This window comes from Botrytis fragariae, assembly GCF_013461495.1.
Source record: "Botrytis fragariae strain BVB16 chromosome Unknown tig00000012, whole genome shotgun sequence".
Classification (NCBI taxonomy): Eukaryota; Fungi; Ascomycota; class Leotiomycetes; order Helotiales; family Sclerotiniaceae; genus Botrytis; species Botrytis fragariae.
Genome location: NW_023500989.1, coordinates 1,054,505 through 1,070,722, shown reverse-complemented (window position 1 = coordinate 1,070,722; position 16,218 = coordinate 1,054,505). Strand labels below are relative to the sequence as shown.

At 43.3% G+C, this 16,218-nt stretch overlaps 4 protein-coding genes across 4 annotated transcripts; 3 read left to right on the top strand and 1 right to left on the bottom strand.

The window, feature by feature from the left end:
- Positions 1-24: 24 nt before the first annotated feature.
- On the top strand, positions 25-2,639 carry Bfra_002554 (putative exocyst complex component sec10 protein; the record flags this gene model as incomplete). The annotated part of the gene is made up of 2 exons (XM_037332970.1): positions 25-223; positions 280-2,639. 2 exons carry the CDS (start codon positions 25-27, stop codon positions 2,637-2,639), a joined length of 2,559 nt encoding a protein of 852 aa, XP_037195098.1.
- A 345-nt stretch (positions 2,640-2,984) lies between these two features.
- On the bottom strand, positions 2,985-3,364 carry Bfra_002553 (putative cytochrome c oxidase copper; the record flags this gene model as incomplete). The annotated part of the gene is made up of 2 exons (XM_037332969.1): positions 2,985-3,140; positions 3,194-3,364. The coding sequence occupies 2 exons, from the start codon at positions 3,362-3,364 to the stop codon at positions 2,985-2,987; spliced, it is 327 nt and encodes a 108-aa protein (XP_037195097.1).
- Positions 3,365-3,793: 429 nt separating this feature from the next.
- Bfra_002552 (putative ran gtpase activating protein 1 protein) lies at positions 3,794-5,158 on the top strand (the record flags this gene model as incomplete). The annotated part of the gene is made up of 2 exons (XM_037332968.1): positions 3,794-3,988; positions 4,094-5,158. 2 exons carry the CDS (start codon positions 3,794-3,796, stop codon positions 5,156-5,158), a joined length of 1,260 nt encoding a protein of 419 aa, XP_037195096.1.
- An 891-nt stretch (positions 5,159-6,049) lies between these two features.
- Bfra_002551 (putative c4-dicarboxylate transporter malic acid transport protein) lies at positions 6,050-7,971 on the top strand (the record flags this gene model as incomplete). Its single annotated transcript, XM_037332967.1, has 6 exons — positions 6,050-6,237; positions 6,351-6,651; positions 6,723-6,790; positions 6,847-6,956; positions 7,111-7,840; positions 7,923-7,971. 6 exons carry the CDS (start codon positions 6,050-6,052, stop codon positions 7,969-7,971), a joined length of 1,446 nt encoding a protein of 481 aa, XP_037195095.1.
- Positions 7,972-16,218: the final 8,247 nt, after the last annotated feature.

Genomic DNA, 16,218 nt, shown 5'->3' with positions numbered 1-16,218 from the left:
ATACAAGCTTCATGAAATTTAAGTATGGCATCTCTTAATAGTGGTTCAGTGAGATCACTATATCCAAAAGGGCCAAGCTTTACTTTGGAAAACTTCTCAAGTAAAGACTTCATAGTGAGAGATTTTGTGGAAGAACTGTCCGAAAGTGCGATTCCGATAAACAGGCGTTCTGGACCAGCTCAACCTGCATTTGATGCCAAACCATTCATAAGGACATTTGAAAGTATTTATACTCACTTTCTCAATTGTAGATACTTCCGAATGCTGATGAGAATCCAGGTGCCCTACAACAGCTTGCGACACTTTCAGATGAGCTAGAGGAGAAGGAAACAGACCTCCTGACATCTGTTCGGCGGGCCGAGATACAGCATGATCAAACATTGGACACTTTAGGGCGCAAGCTGGATGAGTCAATTGATTCTTTTGAATCGCTCGATATAACACTTAATAATCCTAATGGTACGAATGGCGCAACCACAGATCGATATGGGCGACCGGAGGCAGGGGGAAATATTGCGGTCCAAATCGGAGAAAGACTCGAGGACTTAGACAAGCAGAGACGGCGTGCGATGGATGCCAACTTCTTGATACAATGCTGGATAGAAGTTAGCGAGAATGGGTCGCTCATATCTTTGGAAGATATGATCAGACGGCAAGGTGGAGGGGAAAACAAAGTTAGATCTGCTGTTATCGCCAGGCAGCTAATGCGCATGAGCCAGAGACTGGATCCAGCATCTTGGGCTAATGGTTCGAAAAAAGCCAATGGAATTACGAACGGCGTTGCTGGATACAAAGGCCATAACACTAGGGAAATTATAGAGAAATTCTCGGAAACTTTAGAAAAGGATCTTTTGAAACAGTTTGACAACAGTTATCGGCGCCAGAACTTTGATGATATGCTCGAGTGCGCAAAGGTCTTACACGATTTCAACGGTGGATCTAGTGTCATTGGTACATTTGTCAATCAGCATCAATTCTTCATCGACCGAAGTCAACTTATTGCAGAGGAGGTCACAACCGACAATGAGACGTGGGAGATGTTAGCCGATCCCGACTCTGAACCCCCAGGAGTTGAACCCAGCTTGCAATCTCTCATTGATGAGATCAGAGCTGTCATGCAAGAGGAATCTTTCATTATCAAGCGAGCATTTCCATTCTATGAAGTCGTCCTCATCAAATTTATTCAGCGCATATTTCAGCAATCTATACAGCAGCGTCTAGAGATGGTGCTTGAAAAAGCCGATACTATTTCATCTTTAGCCTTCCTTAGGTCGTTGCATGCCTCGAGGACTTATATTAATAGCTTGATCGAAGACCTTAAAGCACACGGTCTTACAGAGCACCCCGAACCTTGCACAGCTCAAACTGCACAAAGTCTAGATCAGCAATTAGACGAACTGTTCGTTCCATATCTGGTTGGAAATTCGTATATTGATCGAGAGAGGAAGAGTCTGGAGGAGCTCTTTTCTTCATTGCTCTTTAAGTTTACTATCTACCACTCACGGCGAAAAAAGGTTCCAACAGGTTTCATGGCTTCTTTGGCCCAGCAGGGAAGTCAGCTGTTATCTTCGGCAAAGGATGCATACATCGATCGTCTCGACTCGTCTGAACTCACCCCCACTCAAAAGGCTATGATGTTACGTGTTGCTGGCCTTCGAGACCTTGATAACAATAAGAATGAGATTGAAGTCACAGAAGAAGATGGTGTGATTAGTGTCGCAAATGCCAAACGTATGCTTAAATGGCTTGCAGAAGGTGTGCGACGAGCGTTGGAGATGGGAAGTGGAAGCGACACACCTAAAGATGTCTCGGCCCTTCTGAACCTCCTGCTTAGCAGCATGGGTGAGGTGTATATCGAGACAGCACTTGAGGCTGCTGCCGAACGAGCCGCCGCCCAAGAGAACATCAAAACCGAGCCTGATTTGGCCTACCTTCCTTCAGTGCGACCGGCAGTCATCATTACAAATGTGATGTCACGATTCATTAACACGGTACTGATACGCCTTGCAGAAACAAATACTACTGTTCGACGTGGAATGGAATCACAGACCAAAGCGAGTGTGGAGAGAATCGAAAAAAAGGCTAACGACATCATGCGTAGTACCATTACTGTGGTACTGAACTGGATTACAAGGCTGTTGGCAGGCCAGAAAAAAACGGACTTTCGACCCAAGGATAGTGATCTTGGTTCAATTGAGACCTTACAAACTGCGACCTGCCTTGCTATCTGTAATTTTCTCCAGCGCGTGGCTAAGAATTCCGCACAAGCTGTTGATGGGCAGAATCTCGAGGTATTTAGTTGTGAGCTCGCGATCAGCATTCGAGACATGCTGTTCGAACACTTCAAAAAGTTCCAAGTGAATGCTACTGGTGGTTTGATGGTTACGAAAGATATGTCAAGTTATGTGTCTGCGCTGAAAGACTGGCCATTAACAAAGGATATCACGAGTGAAGTGGAAATCCTTAGCGACATTGGCAACTTGTTCATCGTTGGAGCAGAAGCTCTTAAAGAAAAATCGAGAGCTGTGCTTGCAAGTGGGGCCAGCAAGAAGTTGCAGAAAGCAGACTTTAAAGCTTTTGTATTGAAGAGAGACGATTCGGGAAGCGTGGGAGTTCAAAGTGTGCTTGCAGGATTATGATACCAAAACTCGAAACGGATGTCAATTGGAAAGTAGGCGTTCAGGTGTAAGCGGGAAAACAAGGATGAATAAAAGTCATCTCATATGAGAGGGATTTCTTGGTGGTTCACCATTATCTATAAAGTTGTACAACATTACAAGACAAATACGTTTGCCGTACATGATCTGCTCAAATAAAGAGTTGAGAGGTTCTTCGTGATCCTATGAGATCCATAAAAGGATCTTTCTACGTGACCTTTCTTGGCCCATTACATCCATCAAATTCCGCCGTATAACGCCGTATCAATGCCCAAACTCCATCGTAATCCTTTAATATCTATCGTACAGGCGGTCTTCGCCATTGACTCATGGCAAATTGAACCCAAAACCAGCCATACAACTCTTATATTTTTCCACCATACTTGCGCAAGCTACTTGCGGATCCTTGGCCGTGCTAAATAGCATACATTCGTCTCGAGCAGCTTTCTCATCTTTACATACGCAGCACGGCTTTTCCAGAAACTACTTAGCTAATGTTCTAAACTGCCAATCATGTAAGGAAAATGGGTCCGTACCTTGGGCTTTGCAGAAGCTTCTCCAGTTGGTTTAAGATCTACGCCCATATTTGCGCTGGTGGACGATGTAGCTAGTTTCAAAATCAATAACTTGCTCACTCGAAATGGATGGGGCAAGGAACTTTGAAGTAGAGAGAGAGACATACGCATGTTGATTGCAGATGTTGACATGTTCATATGTCGAATATCGTCTTTTAGAAGGCTTTGTAAATAGTACATGTACACTTGGTCGTAATTTTGCCTCTCAATTTGTTGTGTTCGTGGAGTTATATGTAGAATTATATATTTGTATTTGTATTTGTAAGAAAGCTCCAAAATTCCATCCGTCACATAACATCACGACATTATCCCGGACCGAGCGGCCGTCTGCGGCCGGCATGTCGGTAAAAAGTCTCCCCGATCCGTCAAATGATCAAATCGAGATTAGCCTGTCTTAACCCTGAGCATTTGAAGACCTGCAGCTGCAACCCCCACCACCTAAAAACATTGCCGCATCCATCAATTTCTACAATCTGCAACTAGATCTGTTACTTGCAAATTTTTGTTTTTTTTCCTGTCTCTTTCGAAACTTGTTATACTTGCGCACCGTTAAGACTCAAGATGGCTACCGCAACAAAAATTTTCTCGTTGGAAGGAAAGGGATTGAAATTAGATTCCGCCGCCGATGTCGAGCCGCATATCAAGACACTGAGGGAGATGAAAGATGTGGAGGAAGTGAGATTTTTGGGAAACACCTTGGGCGTTGAGGCTTGTAGGGCGATTGGGGAGGTTTTGGAAGAGAAGACAAGTTTGAAGGTATGTCGGGTTTTCCTCCATCAATTTCCGTCATAATCCTCCCAGAGCGGCATCTTAGATGCCTAGAACGAGGGGACAAATATAGTTACTGACCTCTACATTAAGATTGCAAACCTGGCGGATATATTTACTGGACGATTGCTTAACGAAATTCCACAAGCTCTTTCTTCCCTCCTTACTGCTCTGCTCAAGCTCCCAAATTTGCACACGGTCAATTTGAATGATAATGCCTTTGGACTCAATACTCAAGCTCCACTCGTCGCATTCCTTTCTTCGCACACTCCACTTCAACATCTTATTCTCAATAATAACGGACTGGGACCTCATGCTGGTATTCTAATTGCAGATGCACTTAGCGCATTACACGCAAAGAAAGTCGAGGCACGTGCGGCAGGAAAACAAGTTCCGGATTTGGAAACTGTCATTTGCGGACGCAATAGATTGGAGAATGGAAGTATGACGGCTTGGGCAAAGGCATATAGCTTGCATACCGGTGTAAAGGAAGTCAAGATGGTCCAGAATGGCATTCGGCAAGAAGGAATCAGTCACTTGTTGAGTGAAGGTTTGAAATATGCGAAGGACATTAAGATTCTCGATCTACAAGACAATACTTTTACAATTACGGGTTCAAAGGCCTTGGCTAAAGTCGTGGGAGGATGGGCCAATATTCAGGAGCTAGGTGTTGGAGATTCCTTGTTGGGTGGGAAGGGAAGTGTTATTTTTGCAGAGGCTTTGAAGAAGGGTAGGAACACCAAGCTGGAGATTTTGAGATTGCAGTTCAATGATATTGGAGTAAAGGGCCTAACAGTCTTTACCGCCGCTGCGAAGGACGCTCTACCAAAGTTGAAGAAGATTGAGTTGAATGGAAACAAATTCGACGAGGATCATGATTGCATTGTGGAATTGAAGGAGTTGTTGGAGGAAAGAAAGGAGAAGTTAGCGGGTGAGATAATCATTGAGGATGATTGGGGTCTTGACGAATTGGAGGATCTGGAAGGAGAAAGCGACGAAGAGAGTGATGAGGAAGAAGAAGAGGAAGAACAAGAGGAGCAAAGAGAAAAATTGATCCACGACGCAGAGGAGGCTCAAGAAGGGGAACCTGTTGCACAAAGAGAAGACAAGGATGTCGATGACCTCGCAAAGGTTCTCGGCAAGAACCTCCAAGTCTGAAAATGGTATTACGATTATGAATGATGGATTTTGGATGATTTTGGCGGAAATGAATTTTCAGGGTTGGCATGGCCAAGGAATGGTTTGGTTGAATGGGTAGAACACGTCGAGGGAAAGGAAAGGGAGAATTCGGGCGGAGCTCTTTGTGCATACCCCCACTCATGTCACTGAAGTAGAACCTTCGGTTTTCTGTTTCATGCACATATGCATAGCATGGTATAATTGCTTCTTTCTTGACGAAAGTTGGCGTTGCAAGCATTCCCGTAGATAGATACTATTAGACAGGTAAAGAATTGACATTTCTCTGCCATCCAAATAAATACTATCCGTTGCTGATTCAACTTTCATCCGAGTATTGTACTATAATAAGAAGCTTGTATCCCAATAAACCTTCAACACCTCAGAGCTCACCCAATAACATTTGTACCAAGATTGTTGAGGCTCTTCCACATCATCTCCAATTCGCCTGTATGTATGCCATGTCTGCTATCAAACTCCGAACTCGGTAACCAATCAAGTTGAAAACATCCGATTCGTTACCGAATTGACTTTTTCAACCCAGTCATCATTTTTAAGCCTCCATCTAGATCTCTTGATTATATATCAACATTCCATAAAAACACCCATGATCTGATTACTCACTTTATCTGGAAGAGGAACAAGTCGAAAATTCTACGTGATAAATAATACAGATTCCATATTTATGTGATGAGTAAATAGGTAGGCAAAGCCAATAAATTCTAGGTTTAGGAGGTACCTCGGCCTTTACCCGCAAAGTGGGAGAGTTGACTATTTTTTTTCCTTTGTTGATATATGTATGACTCTTCACTCTGAACTCATCAGATTCCTTTCTTATTTTACTTTTTCGTTTTGGATATCTCAATTGAAGAGATGGATCCTTCTGGTGCAGGAACATGTGCGCAAATTGCTAGGCAAGATGCTAATCGAAAGACTGATGATGGAAATACGATACCGAGTTCCTATGGATCTGGTGGCGCGAAGACTTTTGATCCAGTGGATATAGAGATAGCGAAGCAAAACACCGGATGGAGGAAGATTGTTAGGAATTTCACTCCCTCGTACGTTATTCTCTTCTATGTCGTCAGCTTCTGAGGGCAGACTCTACTCTCAGAGATGAGATCTTCGCCACTCTCTTCCTCATCCTTCTCACATTCTAACATACCATTTCTAGCTGGTTCTCCGTAACAATGGGCACGGGCATCGTATCTATTCTGCTTCATAATCTCCCCTACAATGGTGCTTGGTTGAACTATGTTTCTATCATTATTTTTGTACTCAATATCGTCCTTTTTTGTACATTTCTTGGTATCTCGCTAGTGAGATATATATTATATCCGCAAATATGGAGCGCAATGATACGGCATCCAGCGCAATCACTATTTCTGGGAACCTTCCCAATGGGACTGGCAACAATTATTAATATGATTGTTTTTGTGTGTGTACCGGCTTGGGGAGGATGGGTGGTTTATCTGGTGAGTTTTGTTTGCCCTTTACCGTTCTGAGGAACTTGGGCGGCGTGAATGAGGACTGATTTTGTGTGTAGGCTTGGGCTTTGTGGTGGATAGATGCGGTTATTTCTGTGGCGACTTGTTTCTATCTTCCTTTCGTAATGTATGTTTCCCCTTTCACTCGGATTCTCTGAATTATTTGACTAATCTCTCTCATAGTATGTCCCTTCATAAAGTTGAACTCTCAACTATGACAGCCGCTTGGCTTCTCCCGATCGTTGCCCCTATCGTTGCAGCTGCTTCGGGGGCATTGTTGCTTCTGTCCGTAAGTCTATGTCTGTTGTCTCAACTCCACATTCCTCATTATTAGATACATCTGTTTGGATTTTGCAATCTCGACACTTTTTGCCCAAATCCAGATTGTAAAATTTCCTTCAAATTCATCACCTAACACATGAACAAACAAAAACTTACATCTCTCAGTCCCCAATCCCCAACACGCCCTCTATACCATCCTAATCTCCTACATCCTCTTCGGAACCGGCTTCCCCCTCGCAATGACCATCCTAGTAATCTACTTCCAACGTCTCACCGTCTACAAGATCCCTCCTCGAGAAGTAATCGTTTCTGTCTTTCTCCCCCTCGGTCCCCTAGGCCAAGGCGGTTTCGCACTCATGCAATTAGGAAAAGTTTCCTTGACCGTTTTCCCCCAAACCAACACTCTCCCCGCCATCCCAGCTCCTGGTCCCGGTCCCATTTTCTACACTCTCGGATTTCTATTCGCGCTCATCATGTGGGGCTTCGGTCTCCTGTGGTTATTCTTCGCGCTAGCGAGTATTTCTAGATCCAGATTTCCGTTTAATATGGGATGGTGGGGATTTACCTTCCCCTTAGGAGTCTTCACAACATCGACTGTGATGATAGGAGCAGAGCTTCCTTCGAGATTTTTCAGAGTGCTAGGAACGATTTTTAGTGTCCTGGTCACGGCGTTGTGGGTAATGGTTGCGGTGGGAACGGTTAAGAGGGCGTTTTGGGGAGGGTTGATTTTCGCGCCTTGTTTGAAGGATGTGGAGGGGCGGAGAGGGAGGCGAGGATACATTTCGAGGGCAGGGGGAAAGGGGGGAAGAAGGGAGATAAGGAGAGTGGGGATGAGAATGGGAATGGGGTTATACAGAGGAGAACGGGAATTCCAAGTCCTGTTTAGGGTTAGCGAGTATGTGCTTTTTTGCGCTAGATGGGCTGCGATGAGGCTCGCGCCTCTTGTATCACTACTTTCTACTTTTCGTGTCATATAGACAGATGAATTTGGTTTTCAGAGAACCTTACAATAAAGTACAATTATGAGATACCAATACCTACACATTCTACTCATGCACAAACATCTTCAGTCCCCAAAAAGTGAAAATCAATATAGATAACAAATCAAATCCGACTTCTAGAATTCAACTCGAGTATCCAGAAGATTGGAATACCTTCTAAGTTCTAACGTTAAAGCCATTTTTGATCTCAAGACTGGAGATGGAAGTTACACTCATCACTATGTGTTGTGCACATGTATATCACATAATCACCCATACTGCACACCTACCTCTCAACACACGAAATCTATTCACATATTCATCTATACTATACCGATCTCTAGAAAGCAAGAAGAAAGACAAGAAACCGTAAAGAGAAAACACGAATGTGAGAATTGAGAGGTTCAGAAAGAGAAAAAGGGAAAACACAGGATTTCCAATCTATGGCATTACATTACATCATATCCCATTCCCCAATGTTATTCATCTGATAGTTGATTGCGTTACATTTCACTTATACCTTTAGCTACCGAATAGATATATAGATAGATAGATGTACATAACTCTGCAGCTTTCCGTTCTCTCCAATGCCACATTCATATGTACCTTTGTTACTAACCCTATTCCTAACCTATTCCCAACATACCCAGAAGATATATCTATTACACCTATCTACCTACCTACCTACCTACCTACTCACCTACTTAATAGCGAAGCAATTCCCACTCGAGTAATCTAAACCACAGATCTCTAATTAATTCATATTCTCGAGTCTCCATCCCTCCATCCCTCCATCCCTCCATCTCTCCATTCCTCTATCCCTCCATCCAACCCCCTATCTAACCTCCATCCCCTCCCACCCAACCAACCAAACATTCATCAAGTACACAAAACATCTCAAATATTGAGAAATAGCAAAAACTAAGAATCCTCCCCCAGATATCTCAAATATCCACATCACAATTAAATCTTTCCTACAAACACACAAATGCACAAATGCACAAGCACTACACAATAACACACTAAGCCACACTCCAACACTAGCCCACCTGAAAGCAATCCACACACACACACGATAAATCTCACACTCACAGAACAACGCGAGGAAAACGCATCCAAGCACCACGATCATAGTGATACCAATACCATACCTTTCACGAAGAGCATCCGAACTAGCCGACAAAATCTTCCAGAATCCGCGAAGAAAGTGTTAAATAAACCGAGTGTGCATATCCAACTTCTATACACGCATCCCTATGCTTTATCATCTGCGTCATTTTCCCGGGTGTTCCGTCTTGTTTCCGTTTCATTCCCTCTCTATCCTCCAAAACTCGAACGTTTCCATGCAGGGAGATAGCTTCTCATGTATTCATTTCTGGTTTATGTGTTGATGGTGCCGTCAGAAGATGTATTCAACTCGGATAATTCGTGGTATGCTAGACGGATTGATTTGCTTCTGGCATTCTGTCGCTGGAACGCAGAATCATGCGGCTCTGGGTATGGATGGCAGGAATTAGAATGTGAGCCGTCGTTCTGCTGCTTCGGAGACTCGTAGACTCGTGGCCATGGCAGAGGGGAGATGGAAGTGGAGTGGGGAGTAGATATGGGAGAGTGAAAAGAACAATGAAGGGGTGAAAAGGGGCTAGAGAATGAAGAGATGAGTGGGAAGGAAGAGGAAAAAGACGTGTAGAGGAATGATGAAAGGGGAATCGAAATGAACAGAAGCGAAGGATGAAATGAGAGTATACTTCGTTCAATCCACCATCGGAAGCGAACACTGCATTACCACTGATTACCTGACTACCTTGTGAAGTTTCTCAATATCATATCGTCGATGCAACCATCAGAACATCGCTTGGAGATTAATCTTCTGCTTGGGTATGATTGATCAACAAACTCGTGTATGGATTGCAACTAAATTTCCGAGCCCATTCAATATTCGGAAATGATCAAATCTTTTCCGTGTCCAATAACATGTCCATCGGCGTAATTCCGCATGCAATTCAAGAAATTCAAGGAATCCGTTCGTGCATATCACTCGGCTGAAGTTGCAAACGTGAAGAAGTCTGAAACAATTTTCGAACATCATTCCAGTCCTTTGGTGTACGTTGCTTTCGGACACGTACCGAGTGATTGTGGTTGACCCAATATCATTTGACGATTAGATATTGTCTCGCTTCGAGACTTGTCTAACATTGATAGGACCAACTGCTGTGATCTAGATTTAATGTCCGTGGCGTTGAAGAAATCACAAACACGTGTAATTTAACTCCTACTCCAATCGGAGCAATAATGACAACTTTGTCAGCGCACAGTTGTACAAATCGATCTCCATAATGCACTAGGAGTAGCATCTAGAAGCTACTCTCAAGGTCAACTTCGATCGACAAAGGGGTGACGTTAGTATGATGCGGGTTACTAGTCTCGACCATCAAGGGACCAGGTTAAATCGGCAAAAATACCAAGAGAACTCAAGATTGTTTGCAGCATTCACGTACTAAGGAATAAGAGATGTGGAAAGAGTGGTCTGGGCCCTCGTCCACAATCGTGAAGTTGTGACATCAACTCCTATTCTTTATCAAACTTTCGGACGGTATGAGAAGCACAGATGAAGTAGGGATTAAGCGCCAGGTACCCGGGACGAACCCATTAGCTTCTGTATGATTCATGAGACCTAACCACAGCGCGTATCACGATATCAGATATGTCTTGTTTTAGCCGCCGAATGGAAAGGGAAAAAGAGACATATTGAATGATGATTGGCTCTCGGCGGAACCGAAGCCATTGGAACTTGATTTGCACTAGTCTTTTATGAAACTAGGTGATGTTGAAAGTAAGAAATGAATAGTGCGTTTCCAGATAGTACATGATTCTGCGAACGAGTGGTGGTGGTGAACTTGCATCTACTGGACGCTTGAACGCTGACACGACATTATGCGGTGATGAGGGGAGACTACCGGCAGAGGCGTGGAGACCGCAGGGAAGACATTGCATGGAAGCGCTAGAAGATTAGTAATAAGGGAAATAAAAAATATGTGCACTCCCGTAGGCCGTAGCGTTCCTGTACGAGAGGAGTGGGATTGACATTCGGGCTTTCCTCCGAGGATACCTCCTCACCTGAACAACGAAGAAACGTTGTATTCTCCGTAGCACCCAAAAATCAATAATATTACGAAATCGTACGCGCACAGAGAGGTGGATGCAACAAGAACAGAAATCATCGGATCTTCAAGCATCGGAATTCGGAATTGACATTCAATGAAGAATGCGGAGTGTAGTGGTATAGCACTGTAGTAGTAATGTAAAGTAGTGTCATCCAGATTGGTAGATGATATGTTATCAAACTTTCAATAAGCGGGACAATGAAGATGTTTGGTTAGAGATGGGTAAGCGAAGCAGAGAACGATGATATCCAGGATGATCTGGTCGATGTAACATTAATCTACGTGGATCATGAATTTCATTTCCTTCAACCAAAATTTCAACATTTCTTCATCTCAACCAGGACTGAATGCGTGTAAGATGTCAAATAGGCTAAATGTTGCAGCATGACAGTGTCACACACTGTATGCCATTGACAGCGGGGAATTTGTTGATATGATGATGTATGGGGATGTATGGGGATGGAGGATAAGGAATGTTAATGAGGACCCCCGTATGTCAATGGGAGATGGATGTCGATGCCAACTTAATGGGGGATGTTGATGCGGGAAAGTGGCCGACCTTCCCGTCTGCTCGTAATGATTACTAACGGCAAGGTAAGCAAGAGCGCGAAAAGCGAGGCGACTCCAGGCAAGACTTGAATTGAGTGAGGCAAGAGGAAAGGATGAAAAGAGGAAAGAGGAAAGAGCATATGAGCAAGGGTAAGAGACCAACAGAACGGTCACAACTTCCGAAAGAAGAAGGCGTCACAATCTTTCGGCCTTATAGTGGCTTCACACGTGCAGATGGAAAAAAAAAATCACCAGGAAGAATGATTGGGAAGGATTAAAATGTCGAGAGGCAGAAAAAAGGCTCAAAAAGGCTCAAAAAGGAATAATGATGCGGTTCTCCACCAGTAATAAAAGAGGATGAAGTTGGATTTTCTGATTGATTGATATTTTTAAACTGGTCTGGACTTTTGAATGGACAAAAAACAGTATCATGTATGGCATATGGCATATATGGCATATATGGCATGTATGGCATGTATGGCATGATTTTGGTCGATGGATAACTAACTGTACGGTGTCTTGCCTGCATGGTGCAGCGACTGGAGACGACCACGGAACCTCCCTCTCTTCACGGGACACGGGATGCATTATCATAGATAGATTCACTAGGTACTTGAGGAGGTAGTATTGTGATGTGAAATTATGGAATCTGTTGACATCCAAATATCCGGAGGAGATGCCAGCACTGCATAATCCTTCCCTACATGTTGATTGTATCAAAGTTACCATACTTCTCGTTCCTTGATACCCAACCTTTCCAACCCTCCCACGGGGATTTCACCCGTTTTGATCTTCAAGGCTCACGGTTATCTACACTCCGAACCACCGAATGTCCACACCGACCGAAGATTGCAGAAGAATCCGACGCTTTTGCTTTTTTCTTTCTGGATTTCATGCCTCAATATTGCAAGGCTTCAGTAACAGATACACACCCACATGCTCACCCACATCCTCACCCACATCTACCACACATCTACCACACCCCTTCTCTCGTAATACGTACCGGACATGCTCCACCTACACCGACTTTTCTTGCTCCTGATTCGTCATCATACGGTTTGTGGAACAACCCGGGAATCGAGGAAGGCTTTCTCTGATTGAAGGGAAACTGGAAAGTAAAATTGGGAAGAGCATGAGATTATTGGTAATGTTCCATCCGAGTTGGAATTGAAGGTCGAATGAATGTGCTGTGCCTGGCCCAACGTACCTGATATTTTGGATGGAGCGATGTTATGATTGCCATCGTCATGTCATGGCACTATCTATGGGTAGTTGAGCAACAGACGAGGATTTGTTGACGGTTGACCAGCCATCTCTTTTGTTGACGCAGAAAGTATTTTCCATTTAGATACAAATAAAGTTTGGAGTGAAGCACCTAGAGAGAGACGGACGTTTACAGCCGCAGTAGAACACACAGGTACATACATCGCACCGACACATACAGGTCAGCTCGAAAGATGGTGAAGGTGGTGAAGGTGGTGAAGGTGGTGAAGATGATGAAGATGATGAGAAGATCACGAGTCAAGAGTCAAGAGTGAAGATCATTTATTCCCGTTTTCCCCCTCTCTCCGGACCTCCACTGAGTCTATCTCACCCCCACTTAATTCCGAACTTTTTTCTTTTCCTTCTTTCCTTTCCAATATCAACAGTCATGAGTTTTTCCTTCCGTCAGTGCAGTAGCGAGCAATATTAATAAGGACTAATCAAGTACGAGATACGGATTGCTGTACCCAATACCCAATCTAACCCGAAAAGGAACCCACCACTCCCAACCACCAACCAATTTATTGCTTTTGATCAACGGCTCGTCCCTTTCTTTGCCTTTTGCCTTTTGCCCTTTGCCCTTTGCCCTTTACCCTTTACCCATTTATTATCCATTTATTATCCATTTACCTTAATAATGCAAACCAACGAGGGCATTACGAGCTAGATTATTTAGAGCGATGAGGCTATCGCTCCAAGTGACCCCGAAATGGTGGAATCAATTGGATTGACTCTCCACATCTGTCTGTCCGGTTTACACTTCGTGGGTACGGCCTGCTGGTGACCGGCCTTGTTGAAGAAAGTCAAATTCCAGTTCACGGGCAAATTCAAGGGCAAAAGCAAAGAGAAGAAGAGAAAAGAAAAGAAAAGAAAATATAACAAATAGCGGTTGTCACCCACCTAGTAGCTATACGATCACAGACCTTGGGATCTTAGACCTTGGACCTTGACCTTGATCTTGGCTTTAGACCTCATACCCTCCTCATACCTCATACCTCACACCTTAGACCTTGCAGCCTTGATGTTGGTTTATTCCAAACGAAAATAATCAAAAAGCCTCAAATAAGATAAATAAGATAAATCAAATAAATCAAATAAATAAACTAAATAAAATAAATAAAAGTAAAACTTGTCAAAAAAGAAAACACCAGAAGATAAAAATCACGCTATCCCCAATCCAATTTAGCTCCTTTTTCGAGCCCAGTCCACTAACTTACTCATATCTCGAGATCCCCAATCAAAACCTTTCATCTCCCCCTTCCTTTAACATCAACAACGAATCAAACAATTTCAACGCAAAACCACAAACCAAAACGACCCATTTTCATTTTCATCGTTGTTACCCCAAGACTCAAACGTACTCAAGATACCAATCAGAGCTATTCGAGTATTTATCGAGTCCCTTTTTCACGATAACGAATCATTTTACCTCAATTCTACGACTCTTGCACAATTTGTTTTTCCATCCATACAGCTTGTCGCATCACATCGCAACCGTACACAAAAATAACCTTAACAATCGACACAACATAAAGGTTGATTAAAGAAAGAAGCACAGTCAATCCAGTCCAATTACGCTCGTGCCTTTTCTCCTCTCCCCGTTATTGTTATTATTCACTCGGTTTATTGACGTGAATTGGAATTGGTATTGGTATTGTATTTGCCTAGCCATCTGTGTTTACCCATACTAGACGCGCTCAATTCCCAAGGGAAAGCAAGCAAAGAAGAGAGACTCCAATAACGTGTCAGATACCTTGTATCAAACATCGTGGGATTTTGGGAAAAAGAGGGGTGGTGACAAGCCAAAGCAGAACACTGCCAATCATTCATCGTCTTCCTCCACCAGCAATACCATCGCCATAGCCCTATCAACAACTCCAAAGACCTCGACGCCAAAACAATTGGCCATAGCACCGATCCCGTGATTAATTCTACCTGCGGGAAGGATTAAACTGAGCTTGCCATTGAAGTGATCTGAATTGATTCCAAGTCGCGTATTGGAAGGTGAGTTTCTTCCCTAGTCAAACAATTTGATACTTCAAATTTCATATCCACCGTCTAAAAGTTGTTTACCCTCGGCTTCTGCTCTTGATTTGTACTCATTGTCGCGGCTGCGTGTCACACTAGCATCAAAGCTATGGGTACACAATAGAAGCTAAAGCTAGATGAGTACTTGATCATTCGAAGCAAAGCAGAGGAAACTAAAAGCAAAGCAAAGTGGGAAACTACTTATACTATATACATATACGAAACTTCTAGGATAACTAACTAACATTCATTTTGTCTACTTCTTTTAGCCAGTCAACTTGAAGAGTCACACAACACAACACACATATACACACACATTACATCGATCTATACCAGGATTCAATTATTGCAAATCCACGTATTAATTCACTTCACTACTACCGTACTTACTTGGTTTATTGAACCGACCCGACCCGAACTTTAAGACAGCGATACAGTTCCTTCACTTCCGAGAAAAGTTGAAGTTACCTACCGAGCACTCGACTATTCAACCCAGTTTAAGCTCATCCCAGCCCCCCTTCCCATCAAAACTTATTAACCTTACCAATCATTGAGTCAATATCATAAGGTACAGTACCCCTCAAAAACACTACAGCCGCACTGCTCTACTCCACGTCAAAGCTCCTTTATCGCAACTTGCAAGGAAGAAAAGCTCTTTGCATTTATTGATACATAATACGTACAACTTACTTACTTACACATACACTTGTTAGGCACATCAAGGGTCCAACGCGCAACACAAACCACCAGTTTGTTACTTGATTTGAATTTTTCAATTCCAAGTACGTCACGTCACCTAAATTAGAATAATATTCCCAATTATTATTCCATTATTACCGGTAAAGCTAAAGAAAGCTCATACACAAGGTAAGCGTAGCTTTTGCATGACCTCCACATGCATTGCCAGCGCATCACTGGTCAAAGGCAAAAAAATCATTACATCGGGTCCCAAACCCTTCCCCTCTCCGATATTCCAATCACTCCCTCTCATTCCGAAGCTTGATTCAATCTTGACCATTCATCATAACTAATTTGTTTGGTTGGATAGTCACACATTGCAAAAAGTCAATATTTACTGGAGAAGGCTTCATTCCTCTACGAGTGGCTCGCGAAATAGCTAGATACCACAAAAAGGTTGTTCAACGTTTATCTTGAATAACTTCAACCCGATATTCTCACGTGGGGTGACCAACTTTCGAGCCTAATACGCCGCACGCCTCACTCGAGCGCCTTTCGTTTACATCAGCTTGCATATGCTGTGCTGCGGTCAATTGCGGTGTACACCTACC